The following is a 12410-nucleotide window of genomic DNA, read 5'->3' as shown; positions in this document are numbered from 1 at the left end:
ATTTTAAATATATATATAAAAATTGAAAAATTAATAAAAATTGAAAAATTAACTAAAATAGTCTAATTAAAATAAAAATCCAAATTTCATATATATTTTTCATATCATAATTTTTACAAAATAAATAAAAAATATCAAATCTTAAGCAAATATAGATATAGTATTTATTTATTTATATGTTAATTAGTAAAACCTTGATAATAATAATAATAATTATTATTATTATAATATAAGAACTTGTGGGCTTGTGACAAATTGGCAATACACGTATATTATGTCATGTCACATCACGTTGGGCTCAAGGTTGTTCAAAGCTGAAAAAGAAGTCATGACTGAAACATTCAGCTCATTTAAATTAATCTTATGTTATGCCCAACAGCCCAAGTTCATTTAAATGGTCAACTATGTATTAAGTGCCAGTTTGGATCCAACTTATCACGTCCACGTTTTGCTTCTTCCACGTTTTCCCTTTTTTTTTTCAGCCTGCATTTGTTGACTTTTTCACGGTGAACAGTGCACTCGTGCACCATTCATAGACCCACAAATTCCATTTTAACAACTTTTTCATTAAAAATGGGTCTCACGGCACTATTCACACATCTAAAAATTATTTTGCCACAGGATTTTCAGTTTCAGCAAAATAAGTTCTATCCAAACGAACCCTAAATTTCAAAAAAATAAATTGTAAAACCAGATGAGTGGCAAACTTGCCCATTAAAAAATTAGTTAAATAATAACTATTAATACAAGGCCCAAAGTAAATGGTTGACACCCAAGCATCTGGTACAAGTAAAAGAAGAAAGGGTTGATACCTTACATTTTGACAGCCAAGCATTTACTGACTTGTGGAAGATTGTGATAGAAAAAAGTAAAGAGTTCATCTTCATCATTGACAAACGGGCGAAGAATAGCAAACTTCAGAAAGAGCAAAAATGCAAAAATGGCAAACACGTAGAAAAAAAGAAAGAAAGAAAGAAAGAGAGACAAAGAAGAAAAAGAAGAAGAAGAAATGGAGATGCAAGCTCAAGGTCTGACAACATCTCATTGTGGTTGAGAAGCTTCAACAATGGCTGTAAGTATAAAAAAAAAAAATTCTGACTTGAAGTTGAACCTTTGAGAACCGTCCACGGTTCTTAAAACCGGCAGGTTCAATTGTAGTTCGCTGCTTTTTCTACATATGTCAGTTTTGGAAGATAGAAGAATTGTTTTGATGTTCCCAATTAACCCGGTCGGACCGTACGGTCCGGTTCGGGTTTCAAAACCATGGTTAGAGTTTAAGTTTTCAGAAGAGAGTTTCACATACATATATACACTTAGATTAGACTATAGTAGAATTTCTATCTTGTATAAAAAGAAAAAAAGTAACGTTTTTGATTTTTTAGATATATATTTTGAAAAAAAAAAACAATGCTGTATGTACAAGTTATTTTACAATATTTTTATAAACTTTTTTATGTAATATAAATTCTTATCAGTTCTTGTATAGACTAACTATTAATTTCAATTTTTTTTTTTTTTTGGTTTCCCACAGTGTATCCTCAAAGCTTTCAACCAGAGACTAATTACTGTTCGTGCCGGGTCGGCCCACGAAGGGGTAAAGCACTGGCCCAGGGATTCTTTTCAAAGTGCAGGTAGCAGGACTCGAACTAGGGAGCACACCTAGTCGAGCCAAGTACAAGCACTCTGAGACCAAGCGCCGAGCCGCTTGGCAAACCCCACTGGGTTAATTTCATTTTTTTTTACTTACTAATATTTACCTACCGCATTGGTAATTTATTAATTTATTAAAAAATTTGTAAGACAGACGGTGGCTTTATCATTTTCCAATTAAAAATGTTAAAAAAAGTTAGTGCCAATTTTTCACTTTAGGGGTCTTTTTTTATTTTTATTATTTATTATTTTTTTATACTTTAGGGATCATTTAAAATACAATATTAGACATTTTTTTTTTTTTTTTTTTTTGGAGAAAGAAACCTTAGACAAAAACGCTATGGGTAGATAGGAGCAACCGTATATTTCGAACCCCCACACACAGACACTGACAGTCCTTCCCTTACTCTTTTCTCTTGCCTTCCCTCGCTTCTCTTCCGCCGTGTCTCACACACGCCGCCGCGGCGTCTCACACACGCCGCCGGCGTCTCACACACGCCGCCGGCGTCTCACACAGTCCGCCACCGCCGCCGCCTCCACCCATCTCCTATTCTGTAAGTTCTCTTTTAACCTTCTTGAATCAGCACTATCACCTGTTATGTGATTTTATGGCTTCCTACATGTCTGTATGTCCCTTCTTCCTTCAAAACTGTTATTGTCTTGAAATTCAAAAATGGAATGTGTAGCTATGGAGTCTTCTTGCTCTTCCGTAGTTATTTTATGCGTTGTACTTTCCCAGAAAAATTTGTGGGCTTTTGTTTAGGATATATAAACTTTTGTAGATAAAGTAGAATACCAAAAAAAAAAAAAAATTGTTAACTAATAAAAAAAATTCTGTTCAGGAATCTAAATAGGATATATAAATTGTCGTAAGGAACCCAATTTTTATTCAAATTACAAATTAAGCTTCTTCCCAACTCCCAAATTTGAATGGGACTTTGGTTTTTTTAGCTTCAGATACTGGTTTTGATCCCAGAAACTTTGTTTAACAAATGTAACATGGTGAACATGAATAATTGATATTAACTTTCAATGAAGCAGTAAAAATAAAATCCAAACCACCAAGAATTTACTAAGAATTGAGAATAGCAAAAAAACTGTACATATAAAGAATAAATAAAAGACTAAACATGATCAATAATATCTATTGTTTTACCAGTTTTTCGAGGAACTATTGAACTGCAACTGAGTGCTTCTTCATTCCTGCCTCCTTGGGTTTCTAAACCAAGGTCCGTTGGTGAAAGTTTTTTTTTTTTGATAGGTAAGAAAAATATATTCAAAAAACTGCTAGATGCCAAAAAAAAACACCAGCAAAACAAAGTACAAAAATGAAAAGAAACAAAAAGAAAAACAAAAAAGCATTAATTACAGAGAAAAAGAGAGCTAAGGAAAAAAGGAATAGAGTCACTAGAAGTGAGTCCCCAAGCCCTAGCCCAATCAAAAAGGGAACCAGCGAAGAGAGCAAGCAGCTGGTCTTCAGATCTATCCAGATCCTCAAACGTCCGCCGATTGCGTTCCCTCCAAATGCACCACATCAAACAAAGCGGAACTAGATTCCAAATGTTAGATGAATGCTTTCCCAACCAATTCCACCAACTAAACAGACAATCTTGCACCGTACGCGAGGGAACCCAAGAAATCCCAAAAGTCCTAAAGACAAAACACCATAGCCGATAAGCCTTTCCACAATGTAACAACAAATGATCCACTGTCTCACCGCAACAACGACACATAATGCACCAGTCAACAAAATCAAAGCCCCTGAGACTTAAGATATCTCCTGTGAGGATCCTATTCCAAGCAGCTGTCCAAACAAAGAAAGAGACACGCCGAGGAGCCTTTACCTTCCAAATACCTTTCCAAGGAAAAGCAATGGAAGAAGAGCCATGTAACTTATGATAATATGAGCGGCTAGTGAAATCTCCATTTTTTGTCAAGATCCATCTCAAACGATCACCATTAGTCACAGAAGGAACATAGGAAGCCAAGAATCGAAAGAAATCATCCACCACATCTACCTCCCAATCATTAGGATCCCGAATGAAACGAACATCCCAAGTTCTCCTATCCCCTGCTCCTTGACATATCAGAGATGATTCTACGGATGCCTCTTTGTTTGCAGCAAAGTTGTACAAGGTTGGAAAAGCCGAAAGGAGAGGGAGATCTCCGCACCACCTATCTGACCAAAATTTCACTCTATCCCCCACCCCCACCTTATACTGGACATATTTGTTAAAAACTTCCCAACCCATCCGGATACTTCTCCACAAACCACACCCATGAACACCCCTTCCCAACTTAGAGGTCCACCCCGCCCATTCTTCCCCAAATTTCAAAGCTACCACCCTCCTCCAAAGCCTATTCTCCTCAATCCCAAAACGCCAAAGCCACTTTCCTAGTAAGGCTTTATTGAAAGTGGTCAGTTTCCTAATACCCAAACCACCATTAGCAATAGGCAAACAAACCTTATCCCAACTCAATAAATGAATCTTAGAATCACCCCACAGGAAGTCCCTTTGAAGCTTCTCAATTTTGTTGGCCACATGTGTAGGAATGGTGAACAAAGATAAGAAATAGGTCCGTTGGTGAAAGTTTCATGTTAATATATAATCTGAACTTGATTTATGCTGACGAAGCCTCGTGTATTCCAAGTAGTTTAGGTTGAAGCTTAGTCTTCTTCTCTTCAGAGCCCTTATTGATTTGCTCCTAAACCAAAGACAAATAAATATCAAATTATAGTTGTTTTTTTGTTATTTTTTTAGATGCATGGATGAGTGTATCAGAAAGTTAATTAGATTTCAGGAAACCGGCCTTTATATTGTTGCTTTTTAAGTAAATGCACTGATGCTGTGCAGATGTACTTTTTCCTAGGGTTGGCGTGATATGGATCTCTTATATTGTGGCATAGTCTAGTTGATCTTGGGCTCTTAGTTGCTCCTATTGTATTTCAAGAATTGATTCAATATTTTAAATATAGTTTTCAATACTTTTAGCTCGCCAGGACTAATGATAAAATTAATGTCAATGCTCGTCAATGTATAGGTTGTTGGTCTAATGGTAAATAAAAAATAGAACATTATCTTTAGTTTGATAGGAGTAATATATCTTAAGGATTACTTATTAAAATAAGTAGAACTTAAAGACTATATGGATTTCCATACATGAAAATATGGATTTTGATTTCAATGTTAAAAGTGATTTCCAGAGTGGTAGGGGATTCATGTTCTTACTGTTGTTGTGCAGTGAAAATGTTGTCCCTAACTTATTGTTACAGACACATTAATATACACCGAGAGTAATTGGATTTATGTATCTAATAATGCCAACCAAAAAAGATGTAATCTACTGCTGTTGAGGGTTTATGATAGTCATATTGTTATAAAATGATTCATTTCCATTACTTCTCATGGTATTCCCCCATTCTTTATAATATACTCATTCTATTCTTTTATGAACCACAAACAGAGTGTTAGATCTCTTCTCTCTCTCTGCCTCACACTCCTCAAACTATGGCAGCCTAGCCACCTTCTGCTGCCCCTTCCACTCTGGCAACCTCCCACCTACGATTCCAACTCCGGCTATGTATACTATATTGCATAACTTGTTAAACTATGAGGCCGTTTGGATTCAGCGTTTTCCGCTGAATCCAAGCTGCGTTTTCTGAATTTTTTTTTTTTTTTTTTACTTTAGCCGCACATTTTGACTAAATCAACTGTGAACAGTGCATTCGTGCACTGTTCACAGACCCACAAATTCCACTTTTCAGCAACTTTTTCATTAAAAATGGGTCCCACGATACTATTCACATATTTAAAAATTATTTTGCTACAGTGTTTTCAGTTTTAGTTTTCAGTTTCAGCAAAAATAAGCTCAATCCAAACGGACCCTATATGATATAGCGCAACTTGTTTTTTAGTATTTGGAGTGCTAAAATAGCTTATGGGTATGGAAATCTAATGCATATAGGTTGTTTGTTGGCTTTTGTTTTTTCTTAAAGGGCTAGCCATCTAGTGTAGAAATGTGAGTGACATGGTCTCTATTGTTGAAGCCTATATTGGCTATATTTAAGAGAAATTGCCACAAGATGTTAATGGAAATGTTGATGAACTTAGGCCTTGACCTAGAAGCAAATGTTTTAGACTAAATAAATACATGTATTGGAAAGGCTAATTGAAAAAAAGAAAAAAAGAAAAGAGAAGGATGTTCAAGACAGGAATTCTCTAAGTGATTGAAATGAAGTTAACATTTGCTTGAACTTTTTTTTCTTGGTCACAAACCAAACTTTAAAAGCAGTAACTTAAAAGTATTATTGATTTGCTTTAAGGACAATTATTTGTTTATCATCTTTGCTACCATTCATTTGTTTTTAAACATATAATTGGTTTGCTTGTGATATTTAGTTGTATAGGAAAGACACTTGGGTTGATATTTTAAATATATACTTTATTACACTGAGATTTAATTGTCTTTTCTTTTGATTTATATTAAAGGGTAGTAAAGGATATGATCCAAAATGGGTAAAGTTCATTTTTTAAACCACATATCGACAAATTAAAACTCAACTCAAACCATAGGTAATTAAAGAATTCACATGTGTGGTAGATGGAATGTTGATGTGATACACAATACATTTGGAAGCTAGCATGGCTTAAAATATATTGGAATTGGTACTACACTAATCAGTTTTGAATCTTTTGATGGGCTTTTATTTTTTCATTATTTAAAAAGATTACTAAATTATAAAATAATTTATGGTTGCAGATCCTATAATTCAGCAGTGGTGTGAATCAGCTTGTGTGTTGGAGTTTGAGGCTATAAACTACTCTTGTAAAAGTCAGTTCATATTTCCTTTTCATTGGTCCACTTGTGTTTTCTTGACTATATTCTCTATTTTAACTTTTTAGATTATGATTGCATTGCGGAGAACGCTCTACCTATGGTTGTGTTACTTAAATTCTGTGAACTTTTCTGCACAACTCAACTCAAAACGTTACAAATCCTTAACCCTTTTACGTCGTTGAGTAGATTTTGTCACTTTGAATCAAAACCGGGCTTCAATTCTTGGGACCCATCCTTGCCCTTGAGACCAAAAATTACCAAAAACAATGTTGCAATTTTCTGGGATTTGGACAATAAACCTCCGAACTCGTTCCCACCATACAACACTGCTGTCAAGCTAAAGGCAGCAATGGCATCTTTTGGGGTTGTTAGATACATGGTGGCATATGCGAATCATCATGCGTTTACCCATGTTCCACAAGTTGTTAGGGAGCAAAGAAAAGAGAGGAAAATATTGAATCAGTTGGAGAATAGGGGTGTGATTAAGACAGTTGAGCCGTATCTTTGTCGGGTTTGTGGGAGGAATTTTTATTCAAATGAGAAGTTTGTAAATCATTTTAAGCAAATTCATGAGCGTGAGCAGATAAAAAGATTGAATCAGATAGAGTCAGCTAGGGGGAAGATGAGGGTGAAGTTAGTAGCTAAGTATTCCATGAAGATGGAGAAGTATAAGAATGCTGTGAGGGATGTTTTGACTCCGAAGGTGGGGTATTGTTTGGCAGATGAGTTAAAGCGGGCGGGGTTTTGGGTACGTACTGTGTCAAATAAGCCACAAGCTGCAGATGTTGCTTTGAAGAATCATATGGTGGATATGATGGATAGGAGGAGAGTTGAGTGTATGGTGCTTGTGTCAGATGATTCGGATTTTGTGGATGTTTTGAAGGAGGCGAAGTTGCGATGTTTGAAGACGGTTGTTGTGGGGGATATGAATGATGGGGCTTTGAAGAGGGTTGCGGATGCGGGGTTTTCTTGGAGTGAAATTTTGATGGGGAAGGCTAAGAAGGAGGCAGAATCAGTCGTTGGGAAATGGAAGGACCGTGACATTTTGAAGAGATTGGAGTGGACATATAACCCTGAGGTGGAGAAAAAGGTAAATGATCTTGAGGATGAGGTTGTTGAGGAGACCCAAAATGTGGATTTTGAAGGAAATGTTAGTGGGCTAGTTGATGATAATATAAAAGAGGATGGCAAGTCTTGGTGGGAGCTGGATTCTGATGGTGATGTTTCTTCACAATCATTGAAAAGATTGGATTGGACATAAAACCTGGAATTGAAGAATAATGTATGTAGTTTTGAGGATGAGGTTGCTGAGGAGACTGGGAAAGGGGATTTTGAAGGTATTGTTAGTTGGGTAGATTACACGATTACATGCAAAAGGAAGACAGCATTGCTTGGTCAGATCTGGATTCTAATGTTGATGTCGTTTCTTCACAATCTTGTGGATGACTGCTTGTAGTTTTGTATCTTAGAGTTTGGTATGTGGTAAAATTAACTTATCTTCTCTTGCCAAGAATTATCAAATAATGTACAATTTTTGAAGAATTGGATTGCCTATCAAAAAAAGAAAAAGAATTGAAGAATTATATCTTTGATTTTTTTTTTTTTTTTTTTGTGTAAATAATTAATGGTTTTGATTTATTTATGTTTCTTGCAATGAATCACGATATTATATCTATGATGATGATGATGGACATGCTATGTCTATCCTATCTTTTGAATTAACATCCAGGAGGGGGTCGGACTTCATTTTGAAGTTCATGGAATTCATCGGCCAGAATCTTTTGGTGGTGCTTTCATGATAACCGTAGGAGCTCTCTAGAATTATTTGTTTGATCAAAATTTACACAGTACTGGATGCAGCATAAATGCGTTGTATGCGTAAAGGCAGAAGGTAAAGAGCAGCACAAAGAGCAGAAAACATGAAGTTTAGTGTAAGATTTGCAAAACTACGTGTAAAGCCCAAATTTGACAGAATGATTCTATAAGTTTGGGTTACGCACGCCTCCATATTATTATACAACTTTGCAGAAATACTTATAAAAAAAAAAAAAAAAAAACTGTGTAGTTTAGTATATAACATTAGTGGCTGAGTTAGTTGTGATTAGTGGCCGCGTGTACAACTGTGATTAATTCATTAGAGAGTTAGTTAGTTTAGCTTAAATTCCGTTGGTTAGTTAGAGGTGGTTAGCTACCCTGTGTATAAATATCTAAATCATGTAATCTATTAGTGTGTGTGATAATACAAAATATCCAATTCTTGGATTCTCTCTCTAGAATCTGTTTCTCTTTTCATGGTATTAGAGCCAACAATGGCGTCCTCTGCAAGTTCAACTTCCTCTGCTACAAGCTCAAGCACGAGTTCACAAACTATGATTTCTACTCGTGGAGTTAATCCTTTGTTGCTGCTTCTGTCTAACATGGCGAGCATGATGACAGTGAAGCTAGATTACAACAACTATTTGGTTTGGAGACATCAAATTGAGGTGATTTTGGAATCTTACTCAATGATCAACTTCATTGAAGATAATCTTGAAGCTCCGAATCCTTTTCTTAAGGATAGCTCAGGGAATTATACCACTGAAGCTAATCCTGAGTATATTCAACGGAGGAATCGTGAACAAGCATTGTTCACATTTATCAATTTTACTCTCTCTCCATCAATCTTGGCCCTCACAGTTGGTCAGAAATCTGGTAGAGGAGTCTGGAAGATTCTAAAGAAACGTTTTGCTTCAGTTTCTCGATCTCACATTCTTAGCTTGAGAAATGAGTTGATGAGTCTTAAGAAAGGTTTAGAGAGTATGAACACTTTCTTTCAATGAATCAAAGAAATTCGTGATAAACTTGGTGCTGTGGCAGTTTGTGTTGATGATGAGGAGCTTATTCACTTAGCTCTTGAAGCTTTGCCTCCGGAATATGATGCCTTTTGCTTAGCCATATGAACCAGAAATGATGTAGTTACTCTTGAAGAGTTGAACACTATTAAGTGTTGAAGAAAGATCAATCAAGAAAAGGTCTAATTTTCGAGATTATTTTTTATTTACTATGGCTGTTAATCAATTCAATCAATCCTTCAATAGAGGAAGAGGAAGGAATGGCAACAATCGTGGTCATGGTAATGGAAGAGGTAACAACAATGGCCAATTCTTTGGTGGTCAATCTACTTAATTTCCTAATGACCAGTCTCAGTTTTTTGGCCAATCCTACAATGGTCAAGGTTAGTTTTCCCCTTCACAGTTTCAATCCAAGTCTAATTTTCAACAAGGCCAAAGACTTGTTTGTCAGATATATGGTAAGAATGGCTATACTACTTTGGATTGTTATCATAGGATGAATTTTGCGTATCAAGGGAGACACCCTCTAGCTAAGCTTGCATCAATGGTTGCAAACTCTTGCTCTAATCCAAACCAAAATTGGTTCACTGACACTGGTGCTTTTGATCACATTACACCAGACTTGTCTCAGTTCTCTATTCATCAACAATCTACAGCTAGTGAGACTGTTACAATGGGCGATTGGCAAGAATTGCCTGTCACTCATATTGGTAATGGTAATCTTCTCGCTCCATTTCACAATTTCAATCTTGATAACATTCTTAGGGTACCCCAGATTGGTTCAAATTTACTTTCAATACATAAACTTTGTCTACAAAATAATGCATTTTGTTATTTTGATGCCTATCAATTCTCAATTCAGGATTTACCTACGGGGAAGGTCCTATACAAAGGGTTGAGTAAAGATGGTGTCTATCCCATTCCACCTATTGCTTCTTTTTAATCTTCACCTACATCCTTTATCAATTCAAGTTGCTTTGTTGCTGTTTCTGCACAGGCTTTACTTTGGCATCAAAGGCTTGGGCATCCTTGTTCCAAGATATTGCATTCTGCCTTATTGCATTATGCCTTATCCTCTATCAATTCAAGTTGCCTTATCTAATGTACCCTCTGTTATTATTTTTGGTTCCAGTGATATTTGTTCACAATGTGTTTCTTGTATAAGTGCTAAATGCACAAACTTTCTTTTCCAAAACATGTATCTAGTACTACTTTTACTCAGGAATCAGTTCATTCTGATGTTTGGGGCCCTGCTCCTATTGTATCTGTACTTGAACACAGGTTTTATGTGATATTTGTTGATGATTTTACTCGTTTTACTCGGCTATTCTTGCTTAAACATAAGTCTGATGTGTTTAGTGTGTTTTTACATTTTAAGCCTCTTGTTGAGAATCAGTTCAATACCAAAATCAAGGCTTTGAGGTCTGATGGTGGTGGTAAATTTTTAATAAAAAATTCAAGGCTTTTTGTCTAGATAATGGTATTTCTTATCAACTTTCCTGTCCTTACACCCATCAATAGAATGAGGTGGCTAAAAGAAAACATAGACAAATTGTTGAGACTGGTTTGGCTATGCTTCATAAGACTAATCTTCCTTTGTCCTATTGGTCTTATGCTTTCAGTACTGTTGTCTATCTTTTTAATAGGATTCCATCTTTTGTTCTTAATTTTGTATCTCCTTGGTAGAAGCTTTATCTTAAGAAGCCTTCTCTCTAGGTTTTAAAAGTCTTTTGGTTGTGCTTGAATTCCATTTTTGAAGCCTTACTTCTCTCATTAATTTGATCCTAAGTCTAGATTGTGTATTTTTTTGGGTTATCCACCTCTTTCCAAAGGCTATATTTGTTCTGAGGTCTCCACTGGGAAAGTTTATATTTCCCTTCATTGCATTTTTCATGAATCTGTGTTTCTTTCCTTGTCAAGCATGGATTCTATGTCTTCTTCCCCTTCTTCATCTCTTCTTGATTTTGATCCTTGGTTGGCTACTTTACTTCCTTTGTCTATTTCATATGTCTTTGATTCTTCTATTCCCGTGTCTTGTTCTCAATCTTCTTCTATTAACCTTGCTTCTTTCCTATTCTTGACACTACTCTTGCTATTGTCCCCAATGTGTCTCCACCTATTTCTACTCATACTGTTTCCACCAATACTCATCCTATGCTTACCAAGTCTAAGAATGGTATTTTTAAGCCCAAAGCCTATGTTGTTCAGGCTAACTATGCTATGACTGAACCCCCTTCTTATGTTGTGGCTTCCAAGTTTTCTCATTGGGTTGAGGCAATGGACTCAGAATTAGCTTGCCTTCAACAACAACATACCTGATCTCTTGTTCCCCTACCTTATGACAAGAATGTGGTTGGTTGTAAATGGGTTTTTAAGATCAAGAGGGATAGCAATGGCAATATTGCTAGATATAAAGCAAGGTTGGTGGCCAAGGGTTACTTGTAGCAGTATGGTTCGGATTATGCAAAAACTTTTAGTCCTGTTATTAAACCAGCTACTATCAGGATTGTTCTTGCTTTGGCAGTGCAGTTTGATTGGTCTCTTAAGCAATTGGATGTATCCAATGCTTTTCTTCATGGGGTGTTACAAGAAGAGGTCTATATGTTTCAACTCCTTGGCTATAAGGACTGTTTAAGACCTGACCATGTGTGTCTCTTACATAAAGCTATCTATGGTCTTAAGCAAGCTCCTAGGACCTGGTTTGATAGCTTTACAACTCAACTATTTCATCTTGGATTTCATGCTTCCTATGCTAACACCAACCTCTTCGTTCTCATTCATTCCTCTCATATTGTGTATCTATTGCTTTATGTTGATGATATTATCATCACTGGCAATAATTCTCCCTTTATTACTAAGATTGTGAGTTAGCTTGGTTCTTTTTTTGCTCTTAAGGATCTTGGATGCTTGAATTACTTTCTTGGGGTTCAGATTGAGTACATAGATTCTGGTCATTGTTCATCAGTCTAAGTATGCTTAGGATTTGCTTACCAGGTTTAACATGCTTGACTGCAAGCCTTGCTCTAATCCTTGTGCCTCAAATCATCATTTTGTTCTAACTCATAGTACTTTACTCACTGATCCTACTGC

General features: G+C 36.0%; 1 protein-coding gene across 2 annotated transcripts; it reads left to right on the top strand.

Annotated features, from left to right (window-relative positions):
• The first annotated feature begins 1985 nt into the window (after positions 1 to 1985).
• LOC115972370 lies at positions 1986 to 8072 on the top strand. Of its 2 annotated transcripts, none has more exons than XM_031092639.1 (2): positions 1986 to 2204; positions 6412 to 8072. In XM_031092639.1, the coding sequence occupies exon 2, from the start codon at positions 6587 to 6589 to the stop codon at positions 7748 to 7750; it is 1164 nt and encodes a 387-aa protein (XP_030948499.1). In that variant the 5' UTR covers positions 1986 to 2204; positions 6412 to 6586; the 3' UTR covers positions 7751 to 8072. The 2 variants fall into 2 exon arrangements, with proteins under 2 accessions (XP_030948499.1, XP_030948500.1); XM_031092640.1 differs by lacking the exon at positions 1986 to 2204 and adding an exon at positions 5215 to 5232.
• The last annotated feature ends 4338 nt before the right edge of the window (positions 8073 to 12410 follow it).

Source organism: Quercus lobata, chromosome 12 (assembly GCF_001633185.2).
Source record: "Quercus lobata isolate SW786 chromosome 12, ValleyOak3.0 Primary Assembly, whole genome shotgun sequence".
NCBI classification, from domain to species: Eukaryota; Viridiplantae; Streptophyta; class Magnoliopsida; order Fagales; family Fagaceae; genus Quercus; species Quercus lobata.
Note: the sequence above shows the minus strand (reverse complement) of the source record. Positions and strands in the feature narration are given on the sequence as shown.